The sequence below is a fragment of the Sus scrofa genome, chromosome 14, assembly GCF_000003025.6.
Source record: "Sus scrofa isolate TJ Tabasco breed Duroc chromosome 14, Sscrofa11.1, whole genome shotgun sequence".
Classification (NCBI taxonomy): Eukaryota; Metazoa; Chordata; class Mammalia; order Artiodactyla; family Suidae; genus Sus; species Sus scrofa.
Window position 1 is genome coordinate 55,849,763 of NC_010456.5, and position 14,674 is coordinate 55,864,436.

Genomic DNA, 14,674 nt, shown 5'->3' on the forward strand with positions numbered 1-14,674 from the left:
TGCAGCCGTGGGCGATGTGGGAAGTGCTGGGGCAGGCTCCACTGGGAACACTCCTGTACTGGAGGTCTGAGAGGTCATGGGCCGGGTAGTAGGGATCAACAGGCCAGGCTAAGAAACTACTACCACACCTCTCTAATACATAAATTGCTCCCTTCCTCCTCCATAAACTCTTGACAGATTCTGAATTGGTTCCATGCCATGTCTGTCATGCCAGCTGGCCTCAAGGAACGTGCCAATTCTTCAATCCAACTTCCCAAATTAATGAATGCTGGCCTAGGGAAACATATTTTGCTATTACCTAATTCTGACCTTCATTTGAGAGGTTAGTAAATCTATCTTATTTAGGGTCACAAAGATTGTGAAAAGTGGAGTTCCTGCTGTGCTGCAGTGGGTTAATTTTATTTATTTATTTATTTTTGTCTTTTTGTCCTTTTTAGGGCCACACCTGTGGCATATGAAGGTTCCCAGGCTAGGGGTCTAATTGGAGCTGTTGGTGCTGACCTACGCTAGCGCCACAGCAACGCCAGATCCGAGCCATGTCTGTGACCTACACCACAGCTCACGGCAACACTGGATCCTTAACCTGAGCGAGGCCAGGGATCAAACCTGCAACCTCATGGTTCCCAGTCAGATTCATTTCCATTGTGCCACAACGGGAACTCCCATATTATTTATTTATTTTTAAATTTAAAGACAGTCTCTGCCTGAAATCCCCCACCATCCTTTTCAGACCTTTATGCAGATTCTCTGAAATCAAGCAGGTAAAAACATTAGTAGATTTATGGAGTAATGTGCAATTCTTTTCATGACAGGAGCTTTTTCTAAACAGTGGCCTCACGTTTCACTATTTGAACGTTCTGTATTTTGTTTATTCAACTGCTTCTTATTGGGTATCTAGGTTGTTTCTATTTTTCACTTAATGGACGGTAAATTGTAAATGAATCAGTGAAATGTTTATATCCATCCAATAAAATAAACTGTCACAAAACAAAAGAAGGCCAAAGAAAGCAACCCCATTCATAAGGTTAAGGCTCAGAATATTTAGAACAAGGAAAAAAAAAAAAAAAAACCTCTACAAATGGACTTGCCATTTTAGAAAACACCCAATTCTACATTATAACTACCTCAAAAGCCAACCATGTCTTCTTCTCCCTCTCCCTTTATTCAACTATTAAATATTCTCCTAAATAACCATGTCAATTCATAATGGAAAATTACCTGCATTTAAAATACACAGTCCCTTCGTGGCTTCCATCATGCTTTCCCCTTTCAGGATTGTCCCATTCTACTCCTAACCAGAGACCTGGCAGAACAAGAAAAACCAAATGAGCAATAAATTATGACAGAGGTGATGCTCCGTTTTTCTGCAAGCAAGTACAGTTTGCAATGGAAACCATAATACACAGACACCACTGGGGGAGAAAGAAAGGGTTTCAGGAAAAGACAAGTTAATAAGCAAATGCTATATATATAGCACGTTTGGTTCAAAAAGCCAACGAATAAACACAACAGCAAGAGTTCTCAGGTGGTGGCATTGCATCAAGGATATGGCATTGTCAGAGCAATGGCTTGGGCTGCTACTGCAGCACGGATTTGATTCCTGGCCTGGGAACTTACACATGCTGTGGGCAGGGCCCCCCCAAAAAAAAACCCAACCACAGGAGAAAAAGAAAAGCAGCTAAACTTTACTGAGCACTTACTAAAATACCAGAAACTTCGCTTTATCTCATATAATTCTCATATCAGATATTTCATCTTTACATAGGAGATATTATTATTATCCTCTTTTTAACAGTTCCTGGACAAACATATACTTTCTTGAGTCCTAGCTTAGTAATCTGCTGTTCATAAAATTCTATATATAATTAGTATTGTTATTTGATATAGGTTAAAGTAACACCCAAAGTCACACATTTCAAGTCCAGATCATTCTAACTTCAGATGTCAATACTTACCCATCATACTATGCCATCTATAACTCATACCTTATATTTGCTAACCATCCTACAGTTTACCTTTATCCTCTCTTCTACCCATACTTATTAAGTACACACTATGTATATAGCACTGTGTTAGGCACAAAAGTAAGACAAAGAGTTTCATTTCTGGATCTAGCCTCCTACTGAAAACTAGAAAATCTAGATAACCCCCCCCCTTTTTTTTTACAAAGTGATAGGCAAGAAATAGATTTATTAAGATAGGATGCTTGTGAGAGATGCATGAGGCAGGCAAGGCGGCTCTGCCAATAAGCTTTTTTTTTTAATCACTTTACACAAATTAGGATGGCTAATGTCAACAAAACAGAAAACAACAAGCATTGGTAAGGTTGTGGAGAAATCGCAACTCTTAGCATTCCTAGGGGGAACGTAAAATGGTGCAGCTGCTATGGAAAACAGTATAGTGGTTCTTCAGAAAACTAAAGACAGAATTACCACATAATCCAGCAATTCTACTTCTGGGCATATACCCCAAAGAACTGACATCAAAAGACTCAAATAAATGTCAGCATACTAGTGTTCACAGCAGCATTATTCATAAGAGCTACAAGGTGGATGGATGCATGCATAAAGTGCCCAATGATTGGAGTTCCGGTTGTGGTGCAGTGGAAACAAGTACATGAGGATGTGGGTTCGATCCCTGGCCTTACCATGAGCTGTGATGCAGGCTGACAGCTGTAGCTTCAATTCCACCCCCAGCCTGGGAACATCCATATGCCATGGGTGCAGCTCTAAAGAGCAAAGATCAATCAACCAATCAATCAATGAATACAAATAAAAGCTATTTGCACTGTGTCTTTAAAAAAAAGAAAGTGCCCAATGATGGATCAATGGATAAACAAAATGTGGTCTATCCATACAATGGAATATTATTCAGCCTGAAAAAATGAATGACATTACGACACATGCTATAAGATGGATGAATCCTGAAGATTTTATACTAAGTGAAATAAACTAGAGACACAAAAACAAACAATACATGATTCCACTTAAAGAGGGACAGAAAGTAGAATGGTGGTTATGTGAACTGAGGGAAGGGGAGAATGGGGAGTTAAGTGTTTAAAAGAAAGAGAGTTTCAGTTTTGCAAAATGAAAACAGTCCTAGAGACAGATCACTTAAAATCACTTAAAAGTGATTAAAATAGTTTAGTAATGTATAACTTACAATTCCCTTTTTTTTTTTTTTTTTTAGGGCTGCGCCCACAGCATGTGCAAATTCCCAGGGTAGGGGTCAAATCAGAGCTGTAGCCACCAGCCTATGCCACAGCTACAGCAATGTGGGATCCGAGCCATGTCTGTGACCTACACTACAGCTCACGGCAATGCTGGATCCTTAACCCACTGAGCAAGGCCAGGGATCAAACCCACAACCTCTTGGTTCCTAGTTGGATTCATCTCCACTGTGCCACAATGGGAACTCCCACAATTTCTTTTAAAAGTATATATATAAAATATCTCTTTGAAAGAACCAGAGAGCTAACAAGGCACTGAAGAGTTACAAAGCCAGTATCTGAGAGAAGAGGGAACACCAGAGTTAAATGAAGCCTTCAGAGCAACTTTTCCCACTCAAGACAACTGCTGACTCTGATTGAAAAGGCTGAAAAATTAAAAAGCTGAACAGAGCTTTGGACAGATCTGAGTGGCTAAGAGATTAATACTGAAAATCATAGCCTCCCAAGGAAGGTAGAGATTGTGAGAAACTCTTTAGGTTTTGTACTGGGGCTTGAAAAATCTTCATCCTAGTAAGAAGGAACCAATTCTAAATAGACTAGCCCTTGCAGGGATTAAAGCCAACTTCAAATAATCTCATTCCCAAACTTGTTTAGAGTGATATGGGATTGCTACTGACTCACCATTTGCCAGAATTAACCCAGTCCTCTCTGGAGGAAGATAACACCATTGCAAAACTCAAATTATAATTCTTCATAATCAATACCTGGCAGTCAAACAAAAAGAATCAAGCAAAGAAAAAGAGGAGTCTATGACTAAAAACCAAGAGAAACAACAGCCAACAGAAACAGATCCATCAGGAAGTTCCTTGTGGCACAGTGGGTTAAGGATTTGGCATTGTCACTGCAAAAGCTCAGGTGGCTGCTGTGGTGTGGGTTTGGTCCCTGGCTCAGGACCTTCCACATGCCATGGGCATAGCCAAAAAAAAATTTTTTTTAAGTAAAACAAAATAGATCCATCAGGTATCTATCTGTATTATGGAGTTTTAACTATTTTTAATATTTTCAGGAAAATATGTAGTTCCTATAGTGGCATGGTGGAAATGAATCCGAGTAGGAACCATGAGGTTGCAGGTTCAATCCCTGGCCTAGCCCAGTGGGTTAAGGATCCAGTGTTGTTGTGAGCTGTGGTGTAGGTCACAGACATGGCTCAGATCTGGCATTGCCATGAGCTGTGGCGTAGGTCCCAGACAAGGCTCAAATCTCCTGTGGCTGTGGCTGTGGTGTAGGCTGGCAGCTGCAGCTCCAAGTGGACCCCTAGCCTGGGAATGTCCATGTGCTGTTGGTGTGGCCCTAAAAAGATGAAAAAAAAAAAAAAGTCAGAAAATAAAAAGTGAGTTTGAGAATTTCAGCAAAAAATTTTTAACTTTTTTAAAACCCTAAATGGACATTCTGAAACTTAAACTATAATAATTCAAATTATAATTCAATGGATACAGTTTTGCTACAGATAATACATAATTTTTTTAAAAACAGGCCAGAAAAAATATAGAGAGAATGAAGCACAGTTAACAAGTGATGAGAAACAGACTAGTGTATAAAAGAGACAGAGAATACAATGGAAAGGTCTACCATGTATATAACTGGAGTCCCAAAAAGACAGTAGGAAGAGATTGTGGAAGAAGCAATCTTTGAAGAAATAATGACTGAGAATATCACATAACTAAAGAAAGCCAGCAAGCTATAAATTTAAGAAGCTCTAGCAACAACATACAGCGTAAATACAAAAGAACAAAAACCAGAAAAACCAAAACCAAAACAAACAAAACCCACCAGTGACCATATAACAAAGGCAAAGAAAAACCTTAAAACAGCTCGGGGTGAGGAAGAGAAAACAGATTATCTTCAAAGGAGAACAATCAAAAATAGCTGACTTCTCCACAGAAACAATAAAAGCAAGAAGATAAATGAATGACATCTTCAAAATGCTGGGGGGACCACAAAAAAACAAAAAAAAAAAAACCCACAGAAGCCTGGTAATCTGGAACACTGAAATTTGTGACAATATCCTTCAAAAAAGCAAAGCAAGCAAGAGGCCCTGAATAGCCAAAATGATCATGAAAAAGAACAACAAAGACAGAGGGCTCACAGTTTCCAACTTCAAAACTTGTTACAAAGCTACTGTTAATAAGAAAGTTTGATGCTGTCATAAGGATCAGACCAAAGGACTAGAACTGAGAGTTCAGAAATAAGCCCATACAATGGTTAGTTGGTCTTTGACAAAAGTGTCCAGTCCACTCAGTAGGAAAGGGCAGTCTTTTTACCACATGGTGCTGGCACAACTAGATATCCACATGCAAAAACACAAATTTGGATACGCAACTCACACCACAGATTAAAAAACACTCAACAGGAGTTCCCATTATGGCTCAGTGGTTAACGAACCTGACTAGGAACCATGGGGTTGTGGGTTCGATCCCTGGTCTTGCTCAGCGGATTAAGGATCTGGCATTGCCGTGAGCTGTGATGTAAGTCGCAGACACGGCTCAGATCGTGCGTTGCTGTGGCTATGGCATAGACCACCAGCTACAGCTCGGATTTGACCCCTAGCCTGGGATCTTCCATATGCCGTGGGTATGGCCCTAAAGAGACAAAAAGACAAAAAAAAAAAAAAACCCAAACAAACAAAAAAACACTCAACATAGATTAAAAAAACCTAAATACAAGAGCTAATAACATAAAACTCTTGGAAGAAAACTTAGAGGTAAATCCTCATGACCATGGATTTGGCAATGGATTTTTAGATATGGCACCAAAAAAAATATAAGAAAAAACAGATAAACTGGACTTTATAAAACTTCAACACTTGTATAAATCAACTACATTTTAATAACACTTTAAAAAATTAAGGAAAATTTAAACACTTTTATACATCAAAGACCATTATCAAAAATGTGAAAAGATGGGTATTCCTGCTGTGGCTCAGCAGGTTAAGAACACAACATAGTGCCTGTAAGGATGCAGATCTGATCCCTGCCCTTGCTCAGTGGGTTAAAAGTGCAGCATTGCCACAAGTTGCAGGATAGGTCATAGATGCGGCTGTGGCTGTGGTGTAGGCCAGTAGCTACTGCTCCAATTCAACCCCTAGCCCAAGAACTTCTATAAGCCACAGGTGAAACCATAAAAAGGAAAAACATTTTTAAAGTTTAGGAGTTCCCATCATGGCTCAGCAAAAACGTATGTGACTAGTATCCATGAGGTCACAGGTTTGAACCCTGGCCTTGCTCAGTGGGTTGAGGATCTGGGGCTGCCATGAGCTGTGGTGTAAGTCACAAATGCAGCTCAGATCCCATGTTGCTGTGGCTGTGGTATAGGCCAGTGGCTACAGTTTAGAGTACACCCCTAGCCTGGGAACTGCCATATGCCACAGGTACAGCCCTGAAAAGCCAAAAAAAAAAAAAAAAGAAAAAATTTGTCCAAACCCATAGAATACACAGCACCAAGAGTGAAATCTAATCCCCCATCAATAGATACTAAAGTTGTTTCCATTTCTTGGCTATTGTAAACAATGCTATAATGAACATAAAGGAATATGTTTTTGAGCTAGTGTTTTCATTTTCTTTGGATAAATATGCAGAACTGGAATTGCTGGATCTTATGCTGGCTCTATTTTGAAATTTTTTGAGGAACCTCCACACTGGTTTCCATGGTGGCTGCAACAATTTACATTCCCATCAATAACAGTGCACAAGAGTTCTCTTTTGTCCACATCCTCACCAACATTTGTTTTCCCTCGTCTTTCTAATACTAGCCACTCTTAACAGGTGTGAGGTAATATCAGTAAGGTTTTGATTTGCATTTACCTAATTATTACCAACGATGAATATATTTTAATGTATCTTTTGGCCATCTGCATATCTTCTCTGGAAAAGTGTCTATTTTGTTAAAGGTTTGATGTAGTCCCATTTGTTTATTTTTGCTTTTGTTGCTTTGCTTTTGGTGTCATCTAACAGAAACTATGGACTTGGAATGGTAATGTTGTATCAATGTAGGTTCAGGAGTTGTAACAAATACTCCATTAGGTAGGGGAGAGGAGATCACAATAGAGGTTATGCATGTGTGAGGACAGGAGGTTATGTGGGAAATCTCTGTATCTTCCAGTCAATTTTACTGTGAAGCTGAAACTATTGTAAAACAATAAAGTCTATTTTAAAAAGATTAAAGAGTTCCTGACTTGGAGCAGCAGAAATGAATCCAACTAGGAACCATGAGGTTGAGGGTTCAATCCCAGGCCTCCTCAGACGGTTAAGGATCCAACGTTGCTGTGAGCTATGGTGTAGGTCACAGACGCAGCTCGGATCCTGCCTTGCTGTGGCTGTGGTGTAGGCCGGCAGCTGTAGCTCTGATTAGACCCCTAGCCTGGGAACCTCCATATGCCATGGGTGCAGCCCTAAAAAACAAAATATATAAATAAATATGTTAAATTGCTGCAATTCTCACATAAAATTAAAAAAAAAAAAAATGAGTTCCTGTTGTGGCACAGTGGAAACAAATCCGACTGGGAACCATGAAGTTGCAGGTTCAATCCCTGGCCTTGCTCAGTGGGTTAAGGATCTGGCGTTGCCATGAGCTGTGGTGTAGCTCCCAGACGTGGCTTGGATCTGGCGTTGCTGTGGCTGTGGCGTAGGCTGGCAGCTATGGCTCTGATTGGACCCCTAGCTTGGGAACCTTCATATGCTGCAGGTGTGGCCCTAAAAACAAACAAAAATTAAAAATTAATTAAGAAATAAAATAAAATATTAAAATGGTATGTAACTGAGAGTTTCAGTTATGGCTCAGCAGGTTATGAAACTGACTAGTATCCGTGAGCATGTAGGTTTGATCCCAGGCCCCACTCAGTAGGTTAAGGATCTGGCCAACAATAGAGTACTTTGTAACCTCACACAACAGGTAAAAGGTGACCCAAAAGAGCATACTCACTGATGAACAACTCTGGCAGAGGAATATTCAGTGGCTCCTCTCCTATTGGGAGTGCTCTGCTCCTGCCTACCTCACACCGCAGCTCAGAAACACAGCTGAAAAATGGATCTAGGGGCTTCTACTCCAACAACTAGGAGAAACTCCTGGCCTCTGACATGGAAGTAACAACCGCAGAGTAAAAACGAGGCCCCACTCAACTTTCAGTGAGAGCTTTGGCTACCACAACAGTTATACGTCTTCTTTTTTTTTTTTAATGGCCACACCTTGCAGAATATGGAAGTTCTTATTCACGATCCAGTTGTGGATCAAAATGGACCCACAACTGCAACCTATGTCACAGCTACAGAAATGCCAGATCCTTTTACCAACTGTACCGGACTGGGGCACAATCTTGTGCCTTCACAGCAGACCAAGCTGCTAGTCAGATTCACAACAGTCACACTTCTAAGAGCAATGAGGGCGTTCCCACTATGGCTCAGCAGTAACAAATCCAACTAGACAGCCACATGTACATCAATGAAACTGGAACACACCATCACACCATGCACAAAAATAAACTCAAAATGGCTTAATGACTTAAACCTAAGACAAGACACCATCAAACTCCTAGAAGAGAATGTAGGCAAAACATTCTCTGGCATCAACCGCACAAATGTTTTCTCAGGTCTCCCAAGGTAACAGAAATAAAAGCAAAAATAAACCAATGGGACCTAATCAAACTGACAAGATTTTGCACAGCAAAGGAAACCATTAAAAAAAAAAAATCAAAAAGACAACCTACAGAATGGGAGAAAATAATTTCAAATGATGCAACTGACATGGACTTACTCTCTAAAATATACAAATAACTTATACAACTCAACAGCAAAAATACCAACAACCCAATGGAAAAATGAGCAAAAGACCTGAATAGACATTTCTCCAAAGAAAATATACAGATGGCCAACAAGCACATGAAAAAATGCTCAACATCACTGATTATTAGAGAAACACAAATCAAAACTACTATGAGGTACCACCTCACACCTGTCATAATGGCCATCATTAATAAGTCCACAAATAACAACTGCTGGAGAGGGTGTGGAGAAAAGGGAACCCTCCTACACTGCTGGTGGGAATGTAAATTGGTACAATCACTATGGAAAACAGTATGGAGGTACCTTAGAAAACTAAATATAGAACTACCATAGGACCCAGCAATCCCACTCTTTGGCATATATCCAAACAAAACTTTCCTTGAAATAGACACATACACCCATATGTTCATTGCAGCCCTATTCACAATAGCCAAGACACGGAAACAATCTAAGTGTCCATCAATAGATGAATGGATTAAGAATTTGTGGTACACATACACAATGGAATACTACTCAGCCATAAAAAAGAACAAAATAATGCCATTTGCAGAAAAATGGACAGAACTAGAGACTTTCATACTAAATTACCTAAGTCAGAAAGAGAAAGGCAAATACCATATATCGCTTACATCTGGAATCTAATATACAGCACAAACAAAACTTTCCACAGAAAAGAAACTCATGGACTTAGAGAACAGATTTGTGGTTGCCAAGGGGAAGGGGAAAGGAGTGGGAAGGACTGGGAATCTGGGGTTAATAGATGCAAACTACTGCCTTTGGAATGGATAAGCAATGAGATCCTGCTGTAGAGCACTAGGAACTATACCTAGATACTTATGATGGAGCATGATAGAGGATAATGTGAGAAAAAGAATGTATATATGTATGTGTGACTGGGTCACTTTGCTATACAGTAGGAAATTGATGGAACACTGTAAACCAACTATAATGGAAAAAATAAAAATTATTTAAAAAAAAAATTGGAGTTCCCATTGTGGCTCAGTGGTTAACAAACCTGACTAGTATCCATGGGAATGTGGGTTCAATCCCTGGCCTTACTCAGTGGGTTAAGGATCCAGTGTTGCCATGAGCTGTGGTGTAGGTTGCAGATGCAGCTCGGATCCCACGCTGCTGTGGCTGTGGTGTAGGCCAGCAGTTAGGCTCCAACTGAACCCCTAACCTGGGAACCTCCATATGACGCAGGCTCAGCCCTAAAAAGATTAAAAAAAAACAAAAAACAAAAACAAACAAAAAAAAACCAAACCAATCCAGTTAGTACCCATGAGGATTCAGGTTCGATCCCTGGCCCCATTCAGTGGGTTAAGGATCTGGCATTGCCATGAGGTGCAGTGGAGGTCGAAAAAGAGGCTTGAATCCTGCGTTGCTATGGCTGTGGTGAAGGCCAGCAGCTGTAGCACCAATTCGACCCATAGCCTGTGAACTTCCATATGCTGCAGATGCAGCTTATAAATTAATAATTTAAAAAAAATTAAAAATATGAAAGCAATGAATAACATAGTCAATAATGCAGAAAAATGAATAAGTGATCTGCAAGTTAGAACAGTGCAAATCTCCAGTCAGGACAGGAGATGGAGGATAATGTGAGACAAAGTATGTATATTTGTATGTGTGATTGGGTCATTTTGCTGTACAATAGAAAATTGACAGAACAGTGTAAACCAACTATAATGGAAAAAATAAAAACATTAAAATAAATAAAAAGAATGAGATACAAATAAAAGAAAAAAAGAAAGTGAAATGAAAAAATAAATAAATAAAAGCAATATAAGAGACTTATAGGATACAATAAAGCATGCCACCTATGCATAATAGGTTTCCCAGAAGGAGAAGAGAGAGAAAAGGGGATTGAAAAAGTATTTGAATAAATTATGGCTGAAAACTTCTCAAACCTAAAAACGGAAACGGATATCCAGATACAGGAAGCACAGAAGGTCTCAAAGAAGATAAATCCAAATAGACCTACACCAAAAAATGGCAAAAGTTTAAGAGAGGATTCTGAAGGCAGCAAGAGGAAAATAAATAGTTACAAGGAAATCCCCATAAGATTATTCACTGATTTCACTACAGATATGCTGTACACCAGAAGTGAGTGGCAAGATATATTCAAAGTGCTAAGAGGAAGAAAATCTGCAAATCAGGATTATCATTTAGAATAAAAGTAGATAAAGAATTTCCCTGACAAGGAAAAGCTAACAGAACAGAGCAATACCAAGCCCATCCTAAAAGAAACATTGAAAAGTCTTCCCTAAATAGAAAAGTAGTAAATATCTCTAAGAAAAAGAATATCAGAGTTCCCATCATGGCTCAGCAGTTAACAAACCTGACTAGTATCCATGAGAATGTGGGTTCAATCTCTGGCATTGCTGTGAGCTGTGGTATAGATCACAGACGCAGCTCGGATCCCACGTTACTGTGGCTGTGGCCAGCAGCTGAAGCTTCAATTTGATCCCTAGCCTAGGAACTTCTAAATGTTGTGGGTGCAGCCCTAAAAAGCAAAATTTAAAAAAAGGAAAAAGAAGATACATGCGCCCCTATGTTCATTGCAGCACTATACACAATAGCCAAGACATGGACACAATCTAAATGCCCATCAACAGATGAATGGATTGGAGTTCCCGACGTGGCTCAGTGTTTAACGAATCTGACTAGGAACCATGAGGTTGCGGGTTCAATTCCTGGCCTTGCTCAGTAGGTTAAGGATCTGGCGTTGCCATGAGCTGTGGTGTAGGTTGCAGACGCAGCTCGGATCCCGCGCTGCTGTGGCTGTGGTGTAGGCCAGTGGCTACAGCTCCGATTTGATACCTAGCCTGGGAACCTCCATATGCCACGGGTGCGGCCCTAGAAAAAGCAAAAGACAAAAAAAAAAAAAAAAACAGATGAATGGATTAAGAATCTGTGGTACACATAACACAATGGAATACTACTCAGCCATTAAAAAAGAATAAAATAATGTCATTTGGAGCAACATGGATGGAACTAGAGACTCTCATACTAATAAGAGAAGTAAGTCAGAAAAAGAAAGACAAATACCATATGATATCACTTATCTGGAATCTAATATATGACCCAAATGAACCTATCTACAGAAAAGAAACAAACTCACAGACATGGAGAACAGACTTGTGGTTGCTGAGGGGGAGGGAGAGGAAGTGGGATGGACTGGGAGTTTGGGATTAGTAAATGCAAACTATTGCATTTGGAATGTATAAGCAATGAAATCCTGCTGTACAGCCCAGGAAATATATCTAATCACTTGTGATGGAACATGATGGAGGATGATGGGAGAAAAAGAATGTATACATATATATAACCAAGTCACTATGCTGCACAGGAGAAATTGACAGAATATTGTAAATCAACTATAATTTAAAAAAAAAAAAATTGGAGTTCCCATGATGGCACAGTGGAAACAAATCCAACTAGGAACCATGAGGTGGAGGGTTCGATCCCTGGCCTCACTCAGTGGGTTACAGATCTGGCGTTGCCATGAGCTGTGGTTTAGGTCACAGACATGGCTCAGATCTGGTGTTGCTGTGGCTCTGGTGCAGGCTGGCAGCAACAGCTCCGATTAGACCCCTAGCCTGGGAACCTCCATATGCCACAGGTGTGGCCCTAAAAAGACAAAAAAAAAAATTGTTTTAAGAGAAATGGAAAGAAGACCTAAATACATTTCTCCAAAGAAGACATACAGATGACCAACAGGCAAATGAAAAGATGCTTATCATCGCCAATTATAAGAGAAAAGCAAATCAAAACTACAATATCGTTTTGACTATTCACTGGTTAGAATGGCCATCATTAAAAAGTCTACAAATAAGGGGAGTATTCATTGTGGCTCATTAATAATGAACCCAACTAGAACCCATAAAGATGCAGATTCAATCTCTGGCCTTGCTCAGTTGGTTAAGGATCCAGTGTTGCTGTGAGCTTGGATATGGTGTGGCTGTGGTGTGGGCCAGCAGCTGCAGCTCCAGTTTGACCCTCACCTGTGAACTTCCGTATGTCACTGCGGCCATAAAAAGAAGAAGGAAAAAAAAAAGGTCTACAAATAGGAGTTCTTTTGCAGCTCAGCAGGTTATAGATCCAGCATTCTCATTGCTGTGGTGTGGGTTTGATCCCTGGCTTAGGAACTTCCAGATGCCATGGGTGGGGCCAAAAAAAAAAAAAAAAAAAAAAGTCTACACACCTGGAGGCCTAGAGGTTAAGGATTTGGTGTTGTCACTGCTATGGCTCGGGTCACTAACGTGGCATGGGTTAGATTCCTGGCCTGGGAACTTCCACATGCTGTGGTATGGGTAAGACATATAGAAGTAGTAAGATTTGAGGTAAGCAATGAAAGGAAAATTGCTGGAGTTCCTGTCGTGGCTCAGTGGTTAACGAATCCGACTAGCAATAGGAACCATGAGGTTGCGGGTTCGGTCCCTGGCCTTGCTCAGTGGGTTAAGGATCTGAAGTTGCCATGAGCTGTGGTATAGGTCGCAGACGCAGCTCAGATCCTGCGTTGCTGTGGCTGTGGTGTAGGCCGGCAGCTGCAGCTCCGATTGGATCCCTAGCCTGGGAACCTCCATATGCCACGGGAGTGGCCCTAGAAAAAGGCAAAAAAAAAGAAAGGAAAATTGCCTGCTGAAGTCATAGTGTGCAATCTCGTGACCTATTTAGAGCAGTGTGTCTGTAAGTGCAGAAGTCATTTATTTTAGTACATTTTTTTTTTTGACCGAGCCTGCAACATGCATAATTTCCCAGGCCAGAGATCCATCCCTCACCACAGCAGTGACCCAAGCCACACAGTGACAATGCTGAGTTCTGAACTGCTAGGGTACCAGGGAACTCCCTGGTGAGAGGTCAGAGAAGAGTGGGGACTGGGCAGAACTATCTCATCAGTCTGATCCCAACACTGCCAGCTCTGGACTTCGGCCTTCTCCCATGTCAGAGTGACAAGACCCGTATTAGCCTAAGTTGAGCAAACTCAAATTCAGAAAAGACTGAAGCAGGCACTAGAGCATAGGCTTACAATGATAAATAAAACTGTCACACAAACGTAAGTCTTCTGGCTAACAGGAGTACTCCATTCTCTTCCTGGACATCAAGACACATGAAAAGCCAGTTGTAAACACACCCAACTTCATTGCAAACATAAGAATTAAAAATAATGACTCCAACATTCGAGCTGTCATACTCCTTGGTACTTACCTAAATGAGATGAAAAGTTATGTCTATACAAAAGCCTGCCTGTGGATGTTTACAGAGGCTTTATTCCGTAAGTGCCAAAACATAGACACAGACAATGGGCTATTATTTAGCACTAAAAAGAAATGAGATATTGGCCATCATCGAAAAGTCTACAAACAGTATGTGTTGGAGAGGATGCAGAGAAAAGGGAACCCTCCTTCACTGCTGGTGGGAATGTATGGAGGACAGTATGGAGATTCCTTAAAAAGCTCAATATAGAATTATCATATGATCCAGCAATCCCACTCCTGGGCATATATCCAGAGAAAACCATAATTCAAAAAAATACATGCACTCTAATGTTCACAGCAGCACTATTTACAATAGCCAAGACATAGAAACAACCTAAATGTCCAACAACAGAGGAATAGATAAAGAAGATGGAACATTACTCTGCCATAAAAAAGAATGAAAGCATACC

The 14,674-nt window shown here is 40.4% G+C and overlaps 1 protein-coding gene across 8 annotated transcripts in view; it reads right to left on the bottom strand.

The window, feature by feature from the left end:
• TBCE (tubulin folding cofactor E) overlaps positions 1-14,674 on the bottom strand; it is an 84,553-nt gene that overhangs the window by 33,100 nt on the left and 36,779 nt on the right. For all 8 annotated transcript variants that reach the window (XR_002338966.1, XR_002338962.1, XR_002338963.1 and 5 more), the window contains one exon: positions 1,219-1,303. Coding sequence is in view for 2 of the 8 variants with exons in the window: in XM_021074397.1 (XP_020930056.1) it covers positions 1,219-1,303 (85 nt within the window). In the remaining 6 variants the exon portion in view is untranslated. The remainder of the gene's footprint in view (positions 1-1,218; positions 1,304-14,674) is intronic.